At 64.5% G+C, this 23,785-nt stretch overlaps 2 protein-coding genes across 4 annotated transcripts in view; one reads left to right on the top strand and one right to left on the bottom strand.

Annotated features, from left to right (window-relative positions):
* LTBP3 (latent transforming growth factor beta binding protein 3) overlaps positions 1-12,823 on the top strand; it is a 17,953-nt gene extending 5,130 nt beyond the window's left edge. The window contains exons 7-29 of one of the 3 annotated variants that reach the window (XM_036416516.2): positions 93-215; positions 625-783; positions 872-1,057; positions 1,605-1,621; positions 1,695-1,767; positions 1,926-2,012; positions 3,716-3,841; positions 3,912-4,043; positions 4,394-4,522; positions 4,830-4,952; positions 5,944-6,066; positions 8,522-8,644; positions 8,878-8,997; positions 9,837-9,965; positions 10,244-10,411; positions 10,557-10,640; positions 10,786-10,914; positions 11,003-11,140; positions 11,232-11,372; positions 11,482-11,643; positions 11,746-11,826; positions 11,904-12,035; positions 12,165-12,823. In XM_036416516.2, coding sequence (XP_036272409.1) covers positions 93-215; positions 625-783; positions 872-1,057; positions 1,605-1,621; positions 1,695-1,767; positions 1,926-2,012; positions 3,716-3,841; positions 3,912-4,043; positions 4,394-4,522; positions 4,830-4,952; positions 5,944-6,066; positions 8,522-8,644; positions 8,878-8,997; positions 9,837-9,965; positions 10,244-10,411; positions 10,557-10,640; positions 10,786-10,914; positions 11,003-11,140; positions 11,232-11,372; positions 11,482-11,643; positions 11,746-11,826; positions 11,904-12,035; positions 12,165-12,325 — 2,846 coding nt within the window. In that variant the 3' untranslated portion in view covers positions 12,326-12,823. Of the gene's footprint in view, positions 1-61; positions 216-624; positions 784-871; positions 1,058-1,604; positions 1,622-1,694; positions 1,768-1,925; positions 2,013-3,715; positions 3,842-3,911; positions 4,044-4,393; positions 4,523-4,829; positions 4,953-5,943; positions 6,067-8,521; positions 8,645-8,877; positions 8,998-9,836; positions 9,966-10,243; positions 10,412-10,556; positions 10,641-10,785; positions 10,915-11,002; positions 11,141-11,231; positions 11,373-11,481; positions 11,644-11,745; positions 11,827-11,895; positions 12,036-12,164 lie in introns of all 3 variants that reach the window. The other 2 variants (XM_045573734.1, XM_036416520.2) reach the window with 2 other exon arrangements.
* SCYL1 (SCY1 like pseudokinase 1) lies at positions 12,693-23,785 on the bottom strand. Its single transcript, XM_036416537.1, has 18 exons — positions 23,599-23,785; positions 23,156-23,296; positions 22,888-23,010; positions 22,583-22,809; positions 22,162-22,252; positions 21,923-22,078; positions 19,244-19,402; positions 18,328-18,435; positions 17,755-17,868; positions 15,899-16,054; positions 15,163-15,351; positions 14,970-15,045; positions 14,562-14,726; positions 14,211-14,350; positions 13,519-13,590; positions 13,220-13,432; positions 13,077-13,131; positions 12,693-12,953 (listed from the first exon to the last, which is right to left on the bottom strand). Exons 1-18 carry the CDS (start codon positions 23,707-23,709, stop codon positions 12,829-12,831), a joined length of 2,421 nt encoding a protein of 806 aa, XP_036272430.1. The 5' UTR covers positions 23,710-23,785; the 3' UTR covers positions 12,693-12,828.

The following is a 23,785-nucleotide window of genomic DNA, read 5'->3' as shown; positions in this document are numbered from 1 at the left end:
GGGGGACTGGGGCGGGACCTTGAGGTGCTTGGAGCAGCTTGCTGTCACCCGATGGCCCCAGACCAGAGGGACCAAACTCCCACTCACCACAGACATCAATGAGTGTGCCATGCCGGGCATGTGTCGCCATGGTGACTGCCTCAACAACCCTGGCTCCTATCGCTGCGTCTGCCCGCCGGGCCATAGCCTGGGCCCCTCCCGCACACAGTGCATTGGTGAGACTGGGGGCTTGGCCTCCTGGGCGGTCACAAGGCATGGGCTAGAGGGGCGAGGCTGCAAGCGGCAGGGTCAGAGGTCAGAATGGAGAAACAAGGCACAGAGAAGTGGCTAAGAATCATCGGAGACCTGGGGTTAGAGGTCACATGGGGTCAGGGACGATATGGAGTCAGGGTCATATGAGACCATGGACTCGATAAAGTCTGGAGCAGCTAGAATCGGGTCGTGGGTTCAGCAGTGGTCACAGAGGTCAGAGTAACAGGCCCAGGGGTCACGTATATTCAGGGTCAAATGGGGTCAGGGGCCACGTGAGGATCAAGCTGGCCAGAGAGGCGCGGTCTGGACGGCCGGGAGGAGGGTGTGGGCGGTGTTCAGGCCCAGATGCCCATGCCCATCACTCCCCTGCAGCAGACAAGCCGGAGGAGAAGAGCCTGTGCTTCCGCCTGGTGAGCCCCGAGCACCAGTGCCAGCACCCGCTGACCACGCGCCTCACCCGCCAGCTCTGCTGCTGCAGCGTCGGCAAGGCCTGGGGGGCGAGGTGCCAGCGCTGCCCAGCTGATGGCACCGGTGAGCCCGGGGCGTCCGGGCCAGGGGCTGCCTGGCTGTGTGCCTGTCCAGGAAATGCTCACCTCTCTGCCCCTTGCTCTGGCCACAGCCGCCTTCAAGGAGATCTGTCCGGCTGGGAAGGGCTACCACATCCTCACCTCCCACCAGACGCTCACCATTCAGGGCGAAAGCGACTTCTCCCTCTTCCTGCACCCCGACGGGCCGCCCAAGCCCCAGCAGCCGCCCCAGAGCCCCAGCCGGGGGCCGCCCCCTGAGAACGCAGAGGAAGAGAGAGGTCTGGCTTGACCCTTTCTATTCTCTGACAGACACCGAACCCCTAGGCCTGACCCCTTGACTCCTGATCCATGGACATGACCTCACGGTGTAACTTCCAACACTGAATCCCTGTCCTACCCACTGACCTCCAGCACTGACCTGCTCACCCGCAGCAAGATTGCAGTCCCAGAACTGAACCCTGATCGACAGGACCTGACCAGCCATTGCTCTCCAGATCTAATCCTCGAACCCCACAGCCCCTTTGATCTCCAGACCAGGCCATTGATTCAGCCCAAATGCTAACCCTAGATCTGACCTTCTGACCCTAGCTGTAACCTCCTAAACCTTATTCTATAACCAAGGACCTTACCAGCCAATCACTCTCCCTCTGTTCCCATGACCTGTGCTGCCAGCACTCCGTGACCCCAGGATCTAACCCTTGACACTTGACCCAGAGACATGATTGTTGGACTCTCAGAGCCGTAACTACGAATACCCGACTGCTGACCCCAGACTGGACTCCCTTCCCCCAGCCCAGCACTAACGGCCCACTTCTTCCCTTTCAGGGGTGAGCACTGACTCAGTGAGTAGGAGAGCCCGGGGGGAGGGACAGGGCGGCCAGGAGGACAGCGGGTTCATGCCGCCATCGCCTGCAGCCAGGGACCGAGGAGCAGCCCGCACAGCAGAGCCACCCGACCGCCACCACGTCTCCTGCCAGGCCCTACCCCGGTGAGGGGGCCCCGGGGGCCAGACCCCAGGGCTGTCCCTGCGGGGGGAGGTCACGGCCTCGGTACCAGGGCGGGGAAGCTGGGGGTGATGTTTCCCGCTGAGGCCTGTGGAGATGGGGCCCCTCCCTCCCGCCCCTGACGGCCCTGCTGTGCCCCCAGAGCTCATCTCCCGGCCCTCGCCCTCCACCGTGCGCTGGTTCCTGCCCGACCTGCCCCCGTTGGAGATCGCCCCCACTCAGGTCACAGGTAAGACCGGCCCTCGTCCGCGCCCCGGGAAGCCTGCCCTCGCTGAGCGTGCCTCGTTCCGCCCTCCCCGGGTCAGTGTAGACGCTTACCTGGGGCTCACTGTGCACCAGGCCAGGGGGACCCCCTCTGCCATCAAATGGTCTGGGCATTATGGTGACAGACCCAGTCTGAAACCCTTTATTCCTCATTCAACAGATATTTAGGAAGCACCTACTATGTGCAGGCACTGTGTAAGTGCAGGGATACCAAAACAGACCCAAATCCCCTGCCCTTGCAGGGCAGGCAGACGTCAAGCAGATTAACGAATAACAATCTAGTTATCTCGTAAATCTATGGGAAAATAAACAAGCCAGAGCAGGAGGAGGAAACCTGGGGGTTGTGATGGTATACAGAGGGGCCATGAGAGGAACTTTCTGAGCAGGGCTTTAAGGATTGTTAGAAGCCAGAGAGGAGAAGGTTGGGGAAAACACATTCCTAGCGAAGTGAAGTTGGGCAAAGCCAGTGGAAACATGGAGCGGAGGGAGAGGGAGAAACCACACACGGATCAGTGTTTCTGGCAGAGCAGGCCGGTCCTGGAGCCTTGCTAAGAGGCTTGGGTTCCATCCCAAAGGCTGTGGGAAGTGCCTGCAGGGTTTGGGGCATCATAATTGCTAGCTGCAGCTGAGCCATCGCCCCCGCCGGGCCCTGACTGAAGAGTCCTGCAAGTTAACTATTCTCTAGCCTCTCAGACTCTGTGAAGTGGGCTTCCAATGCGAAAGCTGAGGCTCAGAGAGGTTCAGTAACTTGCCCAGGTCACACAGCTGAGCTGGATTCAAGCCCATGCTTTTGTGGATCCCAAAGCCACAAGGGAGCGGTCAGCCTGGTTGAAACCTGGAGGCTAGACGTGCTCCTGGGGAGGGCTCCTGTGGACGGCGGCTGCCCTGGAGGCCTGCTCTGACTAGGACAGCCCGGTGACAGCCTGGGGCTGTGGGGCTGAGGGAGCGGCGCCTGGGAGGTCCTCAGAGGAGGGGGTGTTAGGAACGCTTAGGAGAGGCACAGCCTGGGGTAGGGCAGGGTTCAGCTTCAAGGCCTGGGCTGAGTGGGGATGGGGGAGGGGGAGTGTCAGGGGTAGCACCCAGGGGAAGAGGAGGAAGAGGAGGAGAAGGTGGTGGTGGGAAGTCCTGGGCCTGGTGACCAAGAGGGTGAGAGGGGTTCCTGGATCTGGCCACTTCTGCACACCCTGAGCAAGCCCCAATCCCAGGAAGCCGAGCCTGCCTGCCTTGGGAGGGGAGGAGCCAGGGGGGCAAAGTGGCAGTGGGGGAGGGTCACTGGCTGGAGGACATGGGTGTGCCTAGGCTGCAGGGTTTAAAATATTGAGGTAACCAAGGTCAGGGGTCAGTGAGTGGACAGAATAGCAAAGGCTCTCCTCTCTTCTGCCATGCTGTCACTGTCGGCGTAAGTGGGACAGAGCCCATGCAGGTATGGAATTAAAAAACAAAACAAAAGAATAGCAAAGGCTGAGTTGAGGAGATAGGCAGGGGTGTCAGGGTTTGGGGGGGTGGTTTGGGGTCATCTGGGAAGGAGGTGTAGGGAATCCTAAGACTCGGAGTGTGGATGTGCAGGGCCCCCCAGGTCAGTTTCCCCATCATTAGGAATGGGGGGCGGGGGCATCGAGGTCCCTACGGGGCCGCGGCGGAAAGTGAGCCCTCCCCGCCCGCCCGCAGAGACGGACGAGTGCCGGCTGAACCAGAACATCTGCGGCCACGGCGAGTGCATCCAGGGCCCCTCGGGCTACTCCTGCCACTGCAACCCGGGCTACCGGGCGCACCCGCAGCACCACTACTGCGTGGGTGAGCGGGGCGGCGGGCGGCGGGGGCCCCGGCTCCCGGCGGCTCTGACTCCGCCCCCTCCGCCCCCCAGACGTGAACGAGTGCGAGGCGGAGCCGTGCGGCAGCGGCCGCGGCGTCTGCATGAACACCGGCGGCTCCTACAACTGCCACTGCAACCGCGGCTACCGCCTGCACGTGGGCGCCGGGGGGCGCTCGTGCGTGGGTGAGCGCGGGGCGGGGGCCCGGGGGGTGCACGGAGGGCGGGGTGCACGGGGAGCGGGGTGCACGGAGGGCGGGGTGCCCAGGGGGCGGGGTGCACGGAGGGCGGGGTGCCCGGAGGGCGGGGTGCCCGGGGGGGGGGCGGGGTGCACGGAGGACCGGGTGCCCGGGGGGCGGGGTGCACGGAGGGCGGGGTGCCCGGGGGGGGCGGGGTGCACGGAGGACCGGGTGCCCAGGGGGCGGGGTGCACGGAGGACCGGGTGCCCGGGGGGCGGGGTGCACACAGGGCGGGGTGTACGGAGGGCGGGGGTGGGGGTAGGGACCGCCCCGGCACTCCGCGCCCCCTCCCCGCAGACCTGAATGAGTGCGCCAAGCCCCACCTGTGCGGCGACGGCGGCTTCTGCCTCAACTTCCCCGGCCACTACAAGTGCAGCTGCTACCCCGGCTACCGGCTCCGCGCCGCGCGCCCGCCGCTGTGCGAAGGTGGGCGCCTCCGCTGTCCCCGATCCGGCCCTCCGCTGTCCCCGATCCGGCCCTCCGCTGTCGCCACCGGGCCCTCCGCTGTCCCCGATCCGGCCCTCCGCTGTCGCCACCGGGCCCTCCGCTGTCCCCACCGGGCCCTCCGCTGTCCCCACCGGGCCCTCCGCTGTCCCCGACCGACCGGGCCCTCCGCTGTCCCCACCGGGGTGGGAGCCTCCGAGGCTGGGCCTGGAGCCCGAGGGCCGCTCGCCCGGGTGGGCGGCGGCGGCGGAGGCTGTGCCCAAACGGCCTGACCCTCTCTCCGGCGCAGACATCGACGAGTGCCGAGACCCCGGCTCCTGCCCGGACGGCCGCTGCGAGAACAAGCCGGGCAGCTTCAAGTGCACCGCCTGCCCGCCGGGCTTCCGCAGCCAGGGCGGCGGGCCGTGCCGCGGTGAGGGGGCCGGGCGGCCTTAGGGGGGCGGTGGGGGGGCCGGGCTGCCTTAGGGGGCGGTGAGGGGCCGGGCGGCCTTAGGGGGGGCCGGGCCGCCTTAGGGGGGCGGTGAGGGGCGGGGCCGCCTTAGTGGGGCGGTGAGGGGTCCGGGCTGCCTTGGGGGGGCGGTGAGGGGCGGGGCCGCGGTGAGGGGGGCGGGGCCGCGGTGAGGGGGCCGGGCTGCCTTAGGGGGGCGGTGAGGGGCGGGGCCGCGGTGAGGGGGCCGTGCCGCCTTAGGGGGGCGGTGGGGGGACCGGGCTGCCTTAGGGGGGCGGTGAGGGGGCCGTGCCGCCTTAGGGGGGGCGGTGAGGGGGCCGGGCTGCCTTGGGGGGGCGGTGAGGGGCGGGGCCGCCTTAGGGGGGCGGTGAGGGGCGGGGCCGCCTTAGTGGGGCGGTGAGGGGGCCAGGCTGCCTTGGGGGGGCGGTGAGGGGCGGGGCCTTTGGGCGGGGCCGCGGTGAGGGGGCGGGGCCGCGGTGAAGGGCCGGGCCGCCTGGGGGCGGGGCTTCGAGGGCGATTGTGAGGGGGCCCTCCGGGGCTGCTCCCGCTGGGGCGGGGCTCCGAATGGGGCGGGGCGGGCGGGGCTCGCCGCGGGGAGCGTCCCCTCCTGGGCGGGGCCTCCGGGATTGGATGGTCCCCACCCGCATCCCCACCCGCACCCCCACCCGCACCCGCACCCCCACCCGCACCCCCACCCGCACCCGCACCCCCACCCGCATCCCCACCCGAACCCCCACCCGCACTCACACCCCCACCCGCACCCGAACCCCCACCCGCACTCGCACCCCCAACCGCACCCCCACCCGCACCGGCACCCACACCCCCACCCGCATCCGCACCCCCACCCGCACCCACACTCCCACCCGCACCCGCACTCACACCCTCACCAAGGGGACCCCGCGCCCGCACCATGCCCCGCGCCGGGGGCGGGTCCGAGCCGCGCTCTGTGCCGCAGACGTGAACGAGTGCGCCGAGGGCAACCCGTGCGCGCCCGGCTGGTGCGAGAACCTCCCCGGCTCCTTCCGCTGCGCCTGCGCCCAGGGCTACGCGCCCGCCGCCGACGGCCGCCGCTGCCTGGGTGAGCCCCGCCCCGGCACCCACTCCCACCCACAGCCCCACCCCGCCCGGCACCCCCTCACCCACAGCCCCGCCCCCGCACCCACTCACGCGGGCTGGGCACTGGGTCCGGTCGGGGGCAGGAAGTGACGATTGCACCCCTTCCTTCGCTCACTGATCGGTTCACTCGTGTCCTCAGAGAATGGAGGGGCCACCGGGATGCAGCGAGGGTCTTAGGGCGGCATTTGCAAAGCACGTTCCTTAGAGAAAAGAAGAGAGGAAAGGATGGAGGGCGGATAGCGAATGCCCCCGCTGCACCAGTGTTTCTCCTGCCCCAGGCCGTCCGGACGGGAGCACACAGCAGAGCGCAGGCTGAGGCCTGGAGGAGTTGGGGTGCTCTTGGGCGACAGCAGGGGGCTGGGAGGAGGGAGGCCTGAATTGTCTTAAGAGATCACCAGGAATTAGCGATAAAGGAGGGCGAGAGGAACAGCACCGGCGCAGGGACTCGGAGGGGCAAACAGGCATGTGGGGGAACTGTAAGGCGGAGCAGGGGCAGAGGCTGGCTGCTGAGGGGCAGGCCCCCATCCTTGCACCCCCACCCCCTGGGGTGAGACTCATCCTGAGGGTGAGAGGCACCTGGGCGTGTAGAGGAAGAACGGCCAGATTCACTAGTTGCTTCAGTGAGTCCCTGACGCCAGTGTGGAGAGCGGCTGGGCCGCTGGGAGACCCGGGACAGAGATGCTGGCGGATGTGAGGAGAGGGGTGGCCTCATGGTCATGAGAGGGTGCGATGTTCGAGAAAGGTTAACTGGATGTCCAGGGAGGGAGAGAAAGAACGGAGAGAGGGGCCCTCCAGATTTCTAGTTGGGGTGTCTCAGTGGGCGGTGCTCCTCACTGGGAGAGGGTCCCCAGGAGTGTGAGGAGGAGGACATAAGCTTCATGTTGGACAGGCTGAGTGGGTGGTCCCCGTGGGCCTCTCAGCAGAGATGCCAGCAGAGGGTGGGCCATGGGGACTGGAAGCCTTGAGCCAGACACACCCACCTGAACCGGGAGCTGTGGGACTCCAGGGTGTGCTTGCTCAGCCAGGAGGGTGGGTCCCGGGAGGGGAGCGGAGTCTTGGGGACACTGGGAGGCTGGCAGGCGGGGGAACAGGAGCGGGCAGTGGGGAGGAGGGGGATGGCCCAGGAGCACAGCTGGGAGGGGAGGCTTCCAGGGAGAGGAGGAGGAGCTCAGTGCAAGAGAGGACCTTGTGAACTCACTGACTGGTGACAGAATAAGGCCCCGTGGCAGGAGGGGAGTCAGGAGATGCAGGTGGCACGGAGGAAGAGCGGGAGCTGGGGTGCAGGAAGGCGGGCCACGGGGCAGCTGGGGGAGGAGCAGGGGCAGGGGGACCATCTCGCTCTAAGGGAGCGGAAGGAACGGACGGAGATGATGGTTTTCAGGAGGTTCATTCCCCCTTCATTCCCCCGGGCAGACGTGAAGGGCCAGCGCTGAGTAGGGGACTTGGGAACCGTCAAGGTTTAGGAACTGGCCTCGGGGCTTTCCAGAAGTCAGGGCTGGAGAGGGGAGAGGGTGGTCATGGCTACACAGGGCCCGCCAGGAGAGGGCCATGGCCCCGTGTGCCTGGCTCGGTGGCTGGCCGAGCCCCCTCAGCAGGTCCGGAGGCGGAGGGGCAGCCGTGCTGTGTTTGCCAGACCAGTGAAGAGAGGAGAGGTGGCCACAGGCCCTGGGAGAGGGGGTAGGCGGCCTGGGACGGCCGAGGCGGAGGGAGGAAGCAGCCTCTGAGACAGATGCCCAAGGCGGGGCAGATCCCAGCCCCTGGTCCCTAGAGGGAGCAGCTGCCTCTGAGGTGGTGACAAACCGAGGGACCAAGGCCAGAGGCTGGGCCTGGCTGTCCACATGGATGCTGGAAGCTTCTAGGATGCGGAGGAAGACGGAGGGGGACCAGGAAGGGGGGTGCTGACGGCCATAGCATGGAGAATGGAGGCTGGCCCGGGGGCCGGGGCACCTCCACGGCGGGAAGGAGTCTGGGGTGTGGGCCACATCATCTACCAGGAGGACCCTGGAGAAGCAGCTTCCTAACTTCCTGTGAGAGGACAGACATACAGGAAGCACACGGACACGGGGAGGAAGGGGCCAGGGCAGGTGGCGGGGGGATAAGAGAGAGGGGAGAGGAAGGCCGGGCAGTATGGGGAGAGCGGAGGCAGAAAGATGCCTCTGGCTTAGTGAGGATGAGGAAGGAGGGAAGGCCCACGCTTTTCGGAATCAGACAGGGCCAGGGTCCCTGGCAGCACTGTCCTGCGCCCAGGGCACCGTGTCCCTCTGGGAGTGGGGTGAGGGTCCCCTGCTTCTCCTGAGCTCTGTGGCCTCGGCTCCTCTCTCCAGGCCCATGGCAGGGTGGGAAAGGGCGGGAGAGGCCTGTGACACGGCCTCCACCCCGGCCCTCTAACCCCGCCCCCCGCCCCCCCTGCCCCGCAGACGTGGATGAGTGCGAGGCCGGGGACGTGTGTGACAACGGCATCTGTACCAACACGCCAGGCTCCTTTCAGTGTCAGTGCCTCTCTGGCTATCATCTGTCAAGGGACAGGAGCCGCTGTGAGGGTGAGGGGCGCCTACAGCTGGGCGGCTGGCCTGTACCTCCCTCCCCCCCAACCTCCACTGCCCAGGCCTCAAGTCCAGGAGCTACCCGTAAACAAGCCAGCCATCCCCTGGCCTGGCCCCATCCTCATGCACGATGGGACATGGAGCATGGGCCACACTGGGGTCTGCAGGCAGCCTGGGCAGCCTCAGGTGTGTGAGGAGGCAGCTCCTGAGATCCCCCCCATCCCCCGCAGACATCGATGAGTGTGACTTCCCTGCAGCCTGCATCGGCGGTGACTGCGTCAACACCAATGGCTCCTACCGCTGTCTCTGTCCCCAGGGGCACCGGCTGGTAGGCGGCAGGAAGTGCCAAGGTATGGGGGATTGGGTGTGAGGGAGGAGGAGTGGCAGGGAGCAGTGATCTCCAGACACATGTTGATCTGTCTGTCTTTTTGTCTATCTGCCCGCTCAGGCATCCTTCCACCCTGTTACTTAGAATAACAGTAGCAATGACAGTAATTACGTGGTGCCTGCTGCGCGTCACATCACCTTGGCGTGTATTCATCCAGCAGTTTACCGAGAACCTACCATTTCTCGAGCAGTGGCCCAGGGCTCCCAGCTCAGGGAGGCTGGATTCTTACAGTGCGGGGTGCTGGGTGCTGGGTGCTGGGTGCCCAAAGTGTCTGAACTAGATTCATTGCAACGGAGTTGAATCAGAACCTAAAGCACAAGTATGTTCCCTCCCTGTTCTCGGCAGAGAGAAGCACAGGGTGGCACTCCAGACCAAAGCCCAGTGTTTGCAAAGCGCAGAGGTCTGAAGGAGCTGGTTGTGTTAAGGAGGGAGAGGACCCCAGTCCTCTAAACGCAGAGAAGGGGTGTTGGCGGTTGAAAGGGTGATGGGACTTAAAGCTAAGAGGAGACCAAAATGAAAAGTTCTCGCGTGCTGACCTGAGCGTTAGGACTTCATGCTGTTGTCAGTGGGACTGACCCTGCTCACAACAGTTGTGGATTCACTTTAGGATCCACAAGCTGCCTGTGTTCACACATCCACCCCATGCACACAGACAGGAGGGCTTCCTGTTGTGCGTGCTCTGAAGTCAAAGTGGAAGTTCAGGTTCTGAGCTTGTGTGAGGCCCTTGAGGCTCCCTCCCCCCCGGGGGGAAGGGGCTGGTTTCCCCCTGAGCAGCTCTTCCTGTCCCCTCACTCCCCGAAGACATAGACGAGTGCAGCCAGGACCGGGGCCTGTGCCTTCCCCACGGGGCCTGCGAGAACCTGCAGGGCTCCTACGTCTGCGTCTGTAATGAGGGCTTCACGCCCACCCAGGACCAGCACGGCTGTGAGGGTGAGTGCCTCCCTGCCCTCTTCTGGCCAGGTGGCGCCCCTGAGCTGCATGGGGTTCAGAGATGCATCCTGGTCCCAGCCTCTGGAATCTGGGCAACAGGGAGACATTTCGTTTGCCTGGAAGAATCCAGTGGGCCAGACCTGGCTTGAGGGTGGAGGGTGGCCATCCCTGGGTGGCTCTGGGGAGGAGGGGGTGCGGGGAGCAGAGGGATGAGGCTGGCGGGCGGTGTGGACCAGAAAACACAGCATCAGCGCCCTGAGCTGCCCTTCCGCCCTCAGAGGTGGAGCAGCCCCACCACAAGAAGGAGTGCTACCTGAACTTCGACGACACGGTGTTCTGCGACAGCGTGCTGGCCACCAACGTCACCCAGCAGGAGTGCTGCTGCTCGCTGGGGGCCGGCTGGGGAGACCACTGTGAGATCTATCCCTGCCCGGTCTACAGCTCAGGTCAGGAGCCAGCAGGCCCTTCCCCTTCCCAGACCCTCTTTCTTCGTTGGGAAAAGAACTGGGGGAGAAATGAAGCTGAGGGCTCCGAGGTGAAACGGCAGGCAGGCACGCATGTGCTGCTCAATCCTTCCGCTCTCATCCGCAGCCGAGTTCCACAGCCTCTGCCCCGACGGGAAGGGCTACACCCAGGACAACAATATCGTCAACTACGGCATCCCAGCCCACCGCGGTGAGCCCTGCCCCTCCGCCAGGCCCCGCCCCCTCGCTCTGAGCGGCCCAGTTCCGGTCAGCCTGGCTCCCTGTCCGGTCTGGGCTCCCAGGCCTCAGCGGCCCCGCAGGGGGAGGCTGCTGAGCCTCACGGTGTCCCTCCGCAGACATCGACGAGTGCATCTTGTTCGGGGCGGAGATCTGCAAGGAGGGCAAGTGCGTGAACACGCAGCCCGGCTACGAGTGCTACTGCAAGCAGGGCTTCTACTACGACGGGAACCTGCTGGAGTGCGTGGGTGAGTGCCGGGCCGGTGGCCGGGGGAGCGGCCCGGAGACACGCAGGGCCCCGGGCCGGCTGCTGCCACCATGGTCTCCTCCCTGCAGACGTGGACGAGTGCTTGGACGAGTCCAACTGCCGGAACGGCGTGTGCGAGAACACCCGGGGCGGCTACCGCTGCGCCTGCACGCCGCCCGCCGAGTACAGCCCGGCCCAGCGGCAGTGCCTGAGCCCCGCGGAGATGGGTGAGGCCCGGCTGTGGCTGGGGAAATGGAGGCAGGCGGTGGCCCGGGATGAGCGGTGACACCTCCCCCATCCATGCCCCGCTGTCCGCAGACGTGGACGAGTGTCAGGACCCCGCAGCCTGCCACCCTGGCCGCTGTGTCAACCTGCCGGGCTCCTACCGCTGCGAGTGCCGCCCGCCCTGGGTGCCCGGGCCCTTTGGCCGAGACTGCCAGCTCCCGGAGAGCCCGGCTGGTGAGGGCGAGGGTCCTCCGCACGGACCCAGGGCCCTCCGCTGTGAAGCCCGGGGGCGCAGGGGGGTGGCCCCCGCTTCGGGCTTCTCCCTGACACGCCCCCTCCGCAGAGCGCGCCCCGGAGCCGCGGGACGTGTGCTGGGCCCAGCGCGGGGAGGACGGCATGTGCGCGGGCCCCCTGGCCGGGCCCACCCTCAGCTTCGAGGACTGCTGCTGCCGCCAGGGCCGCGGGTGGGGTGCCCAGTGCCGCCCGTGCCCGCCGCGCGGAGCTGGTGAGCCGACCAGGAAGGGTTGGCCCGGGGGTGGGGGGAGGGGCGGGGGGACGGGGCAGAGCTGAGGTCGCTGACCACGCTGACCACTGGCTGCCCCTCCAGGGTCTCAGTGCCCCACATCGCAGAGTGAGAGCAATTCCTTCTGGGATGCGAGCCCCCTGCTGCTGGGGAAGCCGCCGCGCGGTGAGTAGGGAGGGGACAGGCGGGGTCCGGCCATCGCTGGGGCGGTGCTGACCTCTGTGTCCTGCCGGCCCGCGCAGAGGAGGACAGCTCGGAGGAGGACTCGGACGAGTGTCGCTGTGTGAGCGGCCGCTGCGTGCTGCGGCCCGGCGGCGCCGTGTGCGAGTGCCCGGGCGGCTTCCAGCTGGACGCCTCCAGAGCCCGCTGCGTGGGTGAGGCGGCGCGGGGCGGGGCCAGGGGCGGGGCGGGGCCTGGCGGGCGGCGGGGCGGGGCCTGGACAGAAGCTGGGGCTGTGCAGCTCGGGTCCCCTCCAAAGCCCTCACCTGTCACCCCACCTCCAGACATCGACGAGTGCCGAGAGCTGAACCAGCGCGGGCTGCTGTGCAAGAGCGAGCGCTGCGTGAACACGAGCGGCTCCTTCCGCTGCGTCTGCAAACCGGGCTACGCGCGCATCCGCCCGCACGGGGCCTGCGTGTCCCAGCGTCCCCAGCGTCGCCGCTGACACCAGGTTCAACCGGGACCTCAGCGATCACCAAGCGGTTTCTGCCCGACAATGGGGCGAGCTCAGCCTCTAGCTTCGGCCCGGACTCGGGGTCAGACCCAGGGACCGCCAGGCCTGTAGCCCCTTCCAGAGCCCTGGTCCCGAGGGTGCCCATCTGGCTCCACCTGGGTACAGGTGGATGTTGGGCCTCAGGGCGCTGCCGGCCTTCCTCCCAGAGGGTTTCCTAGAAACTGATAAATCAGACCCTGCCTCTTTATTCTTGGCTTTTGAAGCAAATTGTATATTCACCTCCGTGGTAGGCATGGACTCTGCAGGGCAGTGCCAGACCCAGCCTCCTCGGAGGGGCTAGAAGAGCCCAGCACAGGGGTGTGAAATAGAATTTATTGTGGCTCTGATTATGTACATGTGAGATGTGCCTGGCCGGGCTGGCCGGGCTGGCATGGTTTGTACAATAAATACATCCACAGGGCTGTTCCCCGTGGCCAGGAAGCACCCACACCAGTTCAGTCCAGCTTCCGGGTCCCCAGCTTCATGGGGCCCTTGGCGGCCTTCTTCTCGGCACGTTTGGCTTCCATCTCCCGCCGACGTTCCTCCCGCTTCTTCCGGGCCAGCTCAGCCTTCACCTGCCCTGCAACGGGAAGGGAGGCAGGCTGAGGCCTGGGGCCAAGCTGGGCCTGATTTCCGGTCAGGCCTGCCAGAGGGGTGAGGTGAGGACTGCCCGGGGTGCCAGCCCTCCTCGGGGAGCACTCACGGCTCTCGGTCTCCAGGCCGTCCCAGTTGTCGTCACCCCACGAATCGGGTCGAGGCTGAAAAGGAAGCAGGCACTGAATGGGAGACCAGCTCCTGGGGGGTCCTTCCCAGGTCTGCACCTCCCACGGGACTGGAGTCGGGTACCTGGGTGCCAGGCTCTCGACGCGCCACCAGGTCAGCAAAGGGGTCGCCTTTGTCGCTGGGCTCTGGTCCACCCCAGTTATACTCGCTGGTCAGCTGTGTGCCCTCAGGGGGTGGCTCCTGGGCACTTGGCTCCTGCCAACCCTGCTCCCACGAGCCCTCAGCTTCCCAGCTGCTCCAGTCCGACTCGGGAGATTTGTGGTCGGGGTTGCTGGTCTGCAGACGAGAAGGGGGAGGTAAGGCCAGACGGAGGGGCCAGGCACAGCTCTCCATGCAGACACACACCTGCCCCCTGCACTCACCTGCCCAGCGCGGCTGGCTTGGCCCCCAGCACTCCAGTTGTCCTGCTGGGCTAACACAGACTCGGCCTCCTGCTACCGTGTGGAAAGGAGAGAAAGACCATGGGACCACCCCACCTCCAACCCCAAAGGGCCTCCTCGCCATGGGTTCCACCCTTCTTCCTTTTGCTTCTCCACAAGCCCTGCTTCCCGTCAATGAGGCGCACACACTGCACCTGCCTCCACACTCCTAGGCTGGGAATGAGATCCAGTCCCACCCCTCCCCCAGACTGCGGTCAGGCAGATGGGGAAACGGGCCCAAAGCTCTGCCCCCTTTCCTCCAGCAAAGCCCACTCCTCCTCAGCCGGCCTGCCCCCCTGCCCCAGGGAGGACTGGTCTGGATCCAGGCCTGGGAGTGCCATCTCCTTGCTGGGCACTGAAGCAGGTGGAGGGACAGGGCCAGGCGAGAGGGAGGCTCAGTGGGCTGCTCCAGCCCGTGCCCTCCGGCCGCTCCCCGCCCGCCCTGCTTCCTGGAGGTGAGTGGGAGCACATCTGCCAGCTCTGGCCACCGCGGCCGCTCCACGATGTCTACTCAGCAGGGAGGCTGTGCGGGTGCGGACAGGCCTGGACAGGCCGAGCCCACAGGGGCCCCTTGAATGGCAGCCTGTGGCCTTTAAGCTGGGGTCCCCCTGGGAGGCCCCCTCAGCCCCACTCACCTCCAAGCTGCCCCAGTCTTCGTCATCCCATCGGTCGGCAGCGCCGCTGTCCTCCGCTGTGTCCTTGCCCTCCGGGGCCTCCCAGTGTGCTGAGGTGCTGGGGGTGGGAGGGGCCGGGGTGGGAGCCGGGGCAGGAAGTCCTGGGAAGCAGAGACTCACCGAGTTCCCACACGCTGGGACCCAGAAAAGTCTCAGAACAGGGCAGGGTCTCTGGGGGTGGGGGCAGAGTGTAGGGAGTTGGGGACCAGACCCAACCCTGTCCCCTATGTCACCAGCCCAGGGGGTCAGACAATAGCTCCTGGGTACCAGCACCCCCAGCCCTCGGCCACTGAGGCGGCCTGGGACACTCACCCTCAGGCGGGGGTCTCTGGGAGACGCTGGGCTCCCCCGGGGCAGCCGCGGGGTGTGCCCGGATCAGCTTGGAGGTGAGCGAGGAGACCCCCGTCACGGCCCATCCTGCCCAGCTGGCTGCGGCTCCCCCCATTCCAGGGCTGGAGGCGGCGTGGACATCCTTCTCTGGCAGTGACAGGAGACAGTGAGGCACTCGGCGTCCACGGGGAGTGTGACAGGGCAGAGTGAAACGGCTCTAGCGTGGGCGCCCTCCTCCAGCCTGCCTTCCCTCATCGGCAACATGGCCGTGAACAGTATCAGGTCTGCGCTCTCGGTTCTCCCGGCTTCCGGAAACCAGAGAGGTGGGAGGGGCCAAAACGCGTGGTCGGCAAGGATGGAGCAGGAGGGAACATGGGTGTGGCCACTCACCCACTTCGGCCAGCTGGGTGGGGTCCTCTGACACAGACTCCAGTTTGGAAAGGAAACTTCGAATGGCCTTGAAGGCCTGTGGGGTGCAAGGGGCAGAGCTGGGGCTTCCAGGGCTCCTGTGAGCCCGAGAGGCCAGCGAGGGCCCCTGTGTCCCCCCGAGCCCGCTCCCGGGCCAGGCCCCGATTGCGCTCACCTGGTCCCGCACGGACTTCTCGGGATCCACAGTGAGGCCGCAGAGCACAGGCAGGATTTTGTGGGCGCAGTCATTCATGGAGTAGAGGTTGTGGGTGGCAGCGAAGCCCAGGACACCGGCAACCCGAGACGGTGCGAACGGGTCCTTGGTGGCCCGGCTGAAGGCGGAGAGGAGGACCCTGTGTCTGGTCTGGGTGGAGCAGGAGAGAGGGCCCCTGAGTGTAGGGTCAGTCCTGGGGCCCAGAACTGCCAGGCCTCACTTCCCAGAGCAGAGGCCATCCGTGCACAGGGCTCCCGGGGGCTAAAAAGGGGTTAGTCACTAACAAGTGGGGGTGAATTTACTTAAAATTCCGGATCTCGGCTTCTCCTCCCAGACCACTGGACACGGCCTCACGGTGACGGGGCCGGAGCAGCAGCTGCCCTGGGGTGGGGCTGCCTCCTTCCCACCTGCCCCCGACCCACTCCACTCATTCCCGTTAACGCCTGGGCACCGCAGGCGTCTGCATTTCAGAGCCTGGCTGGGCGGTTGCACATGGACTGTGGGGCCCAGCAGGCCTGGGAGCAGTTCCCAGACCACCACCGACTGGCCGTGTGACCCACACAGCTCACTCCACCTGACAGCAGGGCTGGAGGACCTGGGACCAGGTCTCTGGCAGGAAGATGGTCACAAACAGGAGGCCTGCCCGGGGAGGCCGCGGTCCTGACAGGACAGAGCGGACAGCTGTGCGGGCACTCACACTGGCGCTGAGGTAGGAGCCGATCTTGCCCAGGCAGACGGTGGTGTTGCAGCGGATGGGGCCCTGCTCGTCCTTGGCCTGCAGCCGAGCGAAGTGCTTCATGAGCTCCACGTTGAGGTTGGCCTCGTTCAGCTTCGGGGCCAGGAGCAGCATGGACTGCAGGACAGGACAGGGACATTGTGGGCCTGGGCACTGACCTGCCAAAGCCCTCCCAAACCTGCCTCCCAGCCCGGTCCTGTCCCCACCCACAGTGCTGAGGACGGGACCCCACTTCCCCTCCCCCTCTCCAGCAGAACCTCCCAAGTCGGCCTGCACTCCGGTCTCCCACCTCTCACCTGCTCTCTGGCATGCCTGCAACTCTACTCAACTTTCACCCCACGTACCAGCCGGCTCAGGGGGAGGGCAGTGGCCTCCATGCTGCTGCACCCAACGGCCAATCTCATCCTCACCCAACTCGACCCTCAGCAGCTCTGACACCCTGAGCTCTCTCTCCTCTTTGAAACTTTGGTGTCTGGTCTTCCAGACCACCCCCGTCCTGGTTCCCCTCGGACCCCGCCAGCTGCTCCTCCTTGGCCTCCTTCTGCTGAGCGCTTACTGTTCTGTCCCCAAGGCCACCGTCAGGCCACTTCCTTTTCAGACCTCACTCTCGGTGCCTCACCCTCCCAGGGCTCTGAATGCCCCTTAGCCGACAACGCCCTGATGCGCACCTCTAGCCCAGACTCCGTCCCTAAACTGCACACGTGATAGCCAGAGGGCGTCCCCATTGGCTAACAGACATGATGACCAAGACTCGGCCCAACTCCTCCCGCACACCTGTCCCTCCCGGGCTTCTCTGTAAATGGCGACTCAACCTTCCAGCTGCTTCGGGCAGAAGCCTCGAGGCCTCCCTGACTCCATATCCACCCATCAGCGAACACCACAGATTTCACCCTCAGAATGTGGCCGTCCTCTCTCCTGCTGCAGCTCTCACCGCAGCCTCCGCCAGCTCTCACCTGGGCCTGCCACAGGCCCTCACAGTACCTCAGCTTCGGGCCTTGCCCTGAGTCAGTTCTCCACACACCACAGCGGTTCTTTTCAAGCAAGTCAGACCAGGCCAGTGCTTGGCTCCTGTCCCATCGAACACATCAGCTCCCTGCCACTCCCTATGAGGCCCCGGCCCCCAACCCCACCAATCTCCCAGGGCCCACGCCCACGCCCAGGCCCTTCAGCCTCACTGAACCGCTTGCTGCTATTTCTATACTCCAGGCACTTGCCAGCCTCAGGACCTTCGCACATGCTGTTCCTGCTGCAGGAGGCACATTTCCTTCAGACCTCCACGTACCTCAGTCCTTCACCGTTCCTTAACTGACTCCTCCTTGGCAAGGTCTACCCCGACTACTGTTTGTAAAACCCTTCTCTTCACATTCTATTACTTCCTAATGTATTGTAATATATATATATATATATACTATTTAAATATTTATATATATATATTTATTTTAAAATATATTTTATTTATTTTTTACAGAGAGGAATGGAGAGGGATAGAGAGCTAGAAACATTGATAAGTTGTCTCCTGCACACCCCATCCCCTCAAAGAAGCTCCATGAGAGCAGGGAGCCTGGTCTGCTTGTGCTACCACATCCCAGGGAGGTGCTCAGCCAGAGTCTACTGAACAGAGGACTGTGGGCCATGCCCACCTCTCCCCCACAGCTGCTAGCTGCACCGATGGCCTGGATCTACATGCAGGAGGGTGCCTGCCCGCCCCATAACCTTCTCAGACTCACAGGCCAAAATCAAGACCTGTGTGTCCTGGGCTAAGCCCCCTCCAACCCTTGGAAAGCCAGGGTGGCCACTCTGGGCCTGGCCACACTCACCTTGACGGTCTGCTCCCGGATGGCAGGGTTGGTGTCCAGGAAGCCATGCACGACGTGGGGAAAGATCTGGGTATTGACTGTTGGCTCATCAAGGTACTGGATGAACTGCTCCATCTGGCCAAGAGGGAAGTGGGAAACTCAGTCAGTCCCTCCATCCCCCACCACAGCCATGGACCACTCTTGGCTTGGTTTCTCCACCTGGCAGGCACTGCCAGCCAAGGGATCTCCTGAGCCCCCACCTGCAATCTGGCCTCAGGCTAATGTGGAGAGGGAGAAGAGGCCAGGAGGATGTTGGGAAGAGCTAGGGACTGGGAGTTGGTCCTCCTCAGCAAGCCAACTGTGTCACACCCCCTCTCAGAGTCCCCACTACCTCTTTTGTAAAAGGGGGTATAATCCCCAACCAGACAAGGGTGTGAGGCAGGCTGGTACATTTTGTTTCACTGGTTTTTGTTTTTCTTGTTTGTTTTAAATTGATTTTTCATAGAGTCAGAAACATCGATCAGCTGCCTCCCGCACACCTCCTACTGGGGATGTGCCTGCAACTGGGTGCAGTGGAGGGGCTGGCCGGGCTACCTGCTGTAGGAGGCGGATGCGCATGGCCCGGTCCGTGGATGAGAACATCTTGACCACGACAGGGATGATCTTCTGCTGGTACTCCTCCGCGCTCAGGAACTTGCCCACCTGAGGGAGGAGCAGAGAGGGCTCAAGCTGCAGCCACGGGAGCTGTCAGAGGCTTATTAACTCCGGCTGCTCTCCCAGGAGGGATGGAGCGATGGGGAGGGAGGCAAGCACTTCCTCAGCAGCCACTCTGCCCTGTTCCAGTTCAGAGAGCCCTGCCCTTGGCTTTTCTGGGTCAGCCTCTTAGGAGGCGGATGGCAGTGCTGCCCCTCCCTCCTCAGGTACCTACAAGCCCGATGCACACACAGCTCTGCCTGCAATGTCTGAGGGTTCCCAGTGAGACAGGACTTGCTTGCTGTCTTCCCTACTCCCTGCTCGCCAAGTCCCTTCAGGAGAAAGGGTTCGGGCAGAACGGGAGAGGCAGGTGCCGGTTCAGGGCAGCCTGGGTCTGAGGAAGGGCAGGAGGACCTCGCCCACAGAAGGAGATCACGTGGCCACGAGGGAGGATGGAGTGAGGTGGGGAGCAGGTGTCCCCGGGGCCCTGGGAGCCAGGATGGACCACAGGTCACACGTTGTGACATGGAGGAAGGACTGAGGGCTCTGGAGCAAGGGGTCTTGGGAGAAAGAGTTTTGGAGGCACAGGGTTTCCCCTCCCCAAAGACCAGAAGTCCCCTGGCATGGGCTTGGGTCTGCCCTAACCAGCTCCTCATCTGGGCTTGGCGCCTGCCGTGCCTAGAACGGCCTGGCAGGGCTGGCCCCCACAATGGGGCCTCCTCTTTTGTGGTTCTGACCCACCAGCCAGCCTCCGGCCCCCAATCCCTGAGCTCTCAGCCTTGCCGTCCGCCCTCACTGAGGCCCCTGGCCCGCTCACCTTGAAGAGGGGGGTGAGGACCACGGCACCCGCATTCCCAAACTCGAAGGCCGTCAGCAGCTGGGGCAGCACCTTGTGCCGGCAAAAGTCCTCGGGGAATGAGTCCAGGCTCTCGCTCAGCTCCTGGAAGAACTTTTGCTTCTCAGCCGGCTCTTTGATCTGCAGGAGGGAGGACAGGGCGGGAGGCAGGAGGAAGAGAGCAGCCTGCTCATGGCCCTCCCCGGCCACAGGCAAGGACAGGGGTCTCCCAGCCTGAAGAACGTAAGCTTGTAAGTCCACCTGCCCGGGTGCAAATCCCAGGTCTCCCGTTTATCAGCCACGTGACCCTGGGCAAGGTTCCTGCGTCTGTAAAATGGGAAAATAACTATACCACCTCCCAAGGTTGTTCTGAGGCTTCAACCAGAAAATGACACAACTGCCAGCACCGTGCCTGGCAAATGAGAATCAGTCATCTCATCACTGCCTCCTGGCCTGTTGCTGGAAAAGCAGCCACTGTGGGGGTCGGGCCCTTTATCACTAACCCCATCACACAGATGAGGAAACTGAGGCCCAGAGAGGTGAAGAGGCAACCCATCCCCCTGACCCTGGATTGGGCACAGCTGCGACCCCATGCAGGGTGGAGTTCACGTGGGAAGTCAGGGCTTAGTTTACCCCCAGACCCGGTCAATTCCACTCATGGAGCCCAGGCTGTCAACTGAGTTTCCTTTGGTCCTAACCCCTCAGAGGCCATCATATCCACAACTTGTATTTCTTGAGGACAGATACATGCCAGGCAGGGTTAGATATTAAAACCTTTACACAGGTTAAATAATCCTCCTCGCAACTTTATAAAGGTACTAACATAATCCACATTCATCCCAACAAGGAAGCACCCTGTCCAGTGGGGCTCAGTTGGCTGTGTTGTCCAATGCACCAGAAGGTCAAGGTTCAATTCCTGATCAGAGCACATACCCAGGTTACAGGTTCGACCCCTAGTCAAGGTGCACATGGGAGGCAACTGATCAATGTCTCTCTCAAATCAATAAAAATATTTTTAAGTCAAAATTTTATTTTTTCATTTACTTACTTTCGTTAATTTTCATCTAAGGATTTTTTTTTCATTGATTTTTAGAGAGAGTGAAAGGGAAGGTGGGAGGGGGAGAGAAACATCAATGTGAGAGAGACACATCAATTGGTTACCTCCAGCATGTGCCCGGACCAGGCTGGAGATCAAACCTGCAACTCTTTGGTACATGGATCAACATTCTACCACTGAGCCACACCAGCCAAGGCATTAAAAAAACAAAACAACAAAACAAAACAAAAACAACAACTTTTTTTAATCAAACAAGGAAGCTGAAGCACAGAGCGGGGAAAGGAGCTTGTCCAAATTCACACGCTAAGAATCGGTCAGAGGAGGGTTTGACTCAAGAGCCTGGGACCCGGTTGTGCTGTACCCAGGTGCCGCCATTCCATTCGCAAATGAGGAGGCAAGGCTCAAGGTCAGCCGCCAAGACTCGAACCCAGTCCTGCACGATCGCAAGGTTCCTGTGCTCCCTGCTGGGCCCCCCCCAGCCACTGCCAAGCCCGGACGAGGCGGTCCCGGTGCGAATGAAGAGGGCCTGACCGGCTCTCGCCGGGCTCCGCCAGCTTGGAGGCAGGCTTGGTGCTCTGACAGCAGGTTCTGGGGCAGCCAAGGCCCAGAGAAAGGCCAACCACATGCAAGGTGGCACCAGTCACGGCCGGGCTCTCTCCACCTGGACACGGGCACCGCCTCCTACTGGCCAGAACAGCCCGGTCCAAGGAGAGGGCGGCCCAGCAGCGCCAGCCGTGTGAGAGAACGCCATGTAACAGAGTTCCTGCCGCCCCCACGCTGCCCAGGCGGCACAGGACTCAGTGCTTCCGGCACTGCTTCTCCATGTCCGGCCTAGGGCAGTGCTTGCCACGCCTCCCACTCCAGATCCCAGGCCCCTGTGTGCCCCCTCACAGCCGGGGCAGAGCAGCCGTCCAGAGGAGAGCCTCTCCCTTCCTTCCTTCCACCTCTGTGGGCAGCAGACAGTACTGTCACCCCACCAAATAGAGAAACTGAGGTTCAAAGAGGTTAAGCTGAAGGCTCCCTGCTCACCATCTTGCCATTTGCGGTTCCCTCTGCCTGGAACAGTCTTCCCCAGTGACCACCCCCTATGTTCACACACTTCAGGTCTCACCTCAGACATCACTGAGGGGCCCTTCCCTGAGCACCTGCCTGCTATTTTCCTCCTGGCACCCATGCCCTTCCATGGAACACGGCTTCATGTATGTGTTTCCTGTCCCTGTTCCACAAGAGTTCCCAACGAGGGACTGAGAGCAGGGTCTTCAGTCTGACTCCTTCCACCACCCTCCTGCCCACACTGCAGCCCACACAGGCCTGGCACACATCCGGGACACAGCCGGCAGGTATGATGGAGATAATGGCTAGGAACAGTCACTGTGCACCTACTGTGTGCCAGGCACCACACTAAGCACTTTACACTCACTGAATCCTCACCACCCCTTCTAGACAGTACTGAGCTTTAGCCAAGGGAGACCACACACAAATGAGTCTGAGCTCAGAGCTAGCTCGACAGTCCACTGTGGTCGCCGAAGATCTCACTCTGAGGGAGCCTGCAAAGTGGGGGGGGCGGGGTGAGGAACGCAGGCCCCAGCCCGGGGGGTGCTCACCTGAATCTCTTCCAGGAACAGGTTGGTGTCTACGAAGCGGTTGTTCATAAAGGCCCCGGGCGCCCGGCAGCTCTGCAGGAAGCGGGCGGGGTTGGGACGCATCTTGGGGTTGGCTCCGACCAGCTCGCAGTAATGGGGCACCAGCGATTTGGGGATCTGTGGGAGAAGGGTCAGGGTCAGGGTCAGGGGCAGGCAGGGCTGCCGGCTGGCAGGCAGGGGTGGGGAGACCAGACACTCACCTTCCCAGGGTTGCGCAGGGCCGCGGGCCGAGGCAGGGGCCCATTGAAGACTTCCCAGATGAGGCAGCCCAAGCGCCACATGTCGGCTGACCTGGGACAGTGACCAGAGCTGCTGAAGGCCCCTGCCCGCCAGCAGGCCTCCAATCTGCCGTGGGCACCGGGCACACACTGCAGGGCAGACCCTGGGCCGTGTCCTTCAGCGGGTCCTCCCCCGTCAGCCCCGATGAGCAGGTCTCATCGGCCCATTTGACAGAATGTTAAAATGGGGCTCAGAGAAACAAGGGCCTGTCTCAGGTCACAGCTTTGGAATTCAGAACTGCCTGACCCCAAAGCCTGTGTTTCTCCTGCCCCACCCCCTGAGGGCAGCACGGCCGGGGGGCATGCCAGCCAGTCTAGGGCCCCGAGCGGCCTGGCCACCCACCACTTCTCTCTGGCGGCTCTGCCGCTGCCATCAGCCAGCTCGGGGGGGTCGTACTGCTCCAGCTCGGGGATCCCCTTGCAGGGGGGCGCCCCGCCGTTGCCCTGGGCCGAGTACATGTAGTCCAGGCCCCCGAGCTTCCACTCGCCGGCGCGGTCCACAAACACGGCGGCCATGCAGACGTTGTTGTGGATGAGGCTGCAGTCGTTGACGAGGAAGCTGAGGGCTTTCTGGGGGGCAGAAGGAGCCATCACAGCCGGGTACCTGGGGCCCCCACCCCTGCCCCAGGGCCACGCCCCTCCCCTCACCACGATCTGGTGCAGCCCCCAGGACAGCTCCAGCTCCTTGGGGCCCCCGGCCTCTGCCCGGGCCTTGAGGTACACGCCCAGCGGGGTCACGGCCTCGGTCACTACGTGGAGGCATTTGTCTGTCTGAGGGGACACGGATGTTAGCGCAGGCGAGGGGAGGGGAGGGAGGGGGGACGTGACAGGGAGGGGGTGGGAAAGGGGGTCAGACCTGGGCGCTGAGACAGGGGGTGACGCCGGGGGAAGTGCGGGGCAGAGCGGGGCAGCATACCTCCAGCCCATCGATGAAGGCCAGGATGTTGGGGTGCCGGAGCGTCTTGAGGCGCTTGAAGGCGGCTTTGGCCACCTGGGTCTGCTCCTCGGCGCCGGGCCTCACGTCGTACACGAAGATGGACACGGGACTGCCTGTGGCCTGGGGGCGCGGGGCCTCAGTGCGGGCGGCCGCTGGCCCTCCCTCCCCGGCGGCCCGGCGCGGCCCGGGAACCGCCGCCAGGTCTCCCCGCCGCCCTCAGACCCGGGCCGGGCGCCGGGGCCCCGGGGCCGCCCGCCGGTCAGTCCCGTCCCTCCTCCCGCCACGTCGGCACTGCCCGTCCCCCTCCCGCGCCCGTGGTCCCGGCGGCTCCGCGGCCACGTCAGGCGGGCGCGACGCGGCGGCCGGCGGCGCTGACTAGGCGAGACCGAGGCCCGCCGCGGCCTGCGGGCCGGCGCGCTCACCTTCTTGCGGCCGCGGTGCAGGGCCCAGGGCCCCGGCGGGCTGCCCTCGGCGGGCTCCGGGCTGAGCTCGAACGGGAAGTCCCGGACCGGGTCCCGGACAAAGAACCACATCGTCCCGCCGCCGCGGGCTCGGGCGCCTCTGCTCCGGGTCCTCGGCAGCCCGAGCCGGGGCGGGGCGGGGCCTGGG

The sequence above is a fragment of the Pipistrellus kuhlii genome, unplaced genomic scaffold, assembly GCF_014108245.1.
Source record: "Pipistrellus kuhlii isolate mPipKuh1 unplaced genomic scaffold, mPipKuh1.p scaffold_m20_p_56, whole genome shotgun sequence".
In the NCBI taxonomy this organism is placed as follows: domain Eukaryota; kingdom Metazoa; phylum Chordata; class Mammalia; order Chiroptera; family Vespertilionidae; genus Pipistrellus; species Pipistrellus kuhlii.
The sequence above is the reverse complement of the archived record's forward strand: the minus strand, read 5'-3'. Positions and strand labels throughout refer to the sequence as shown.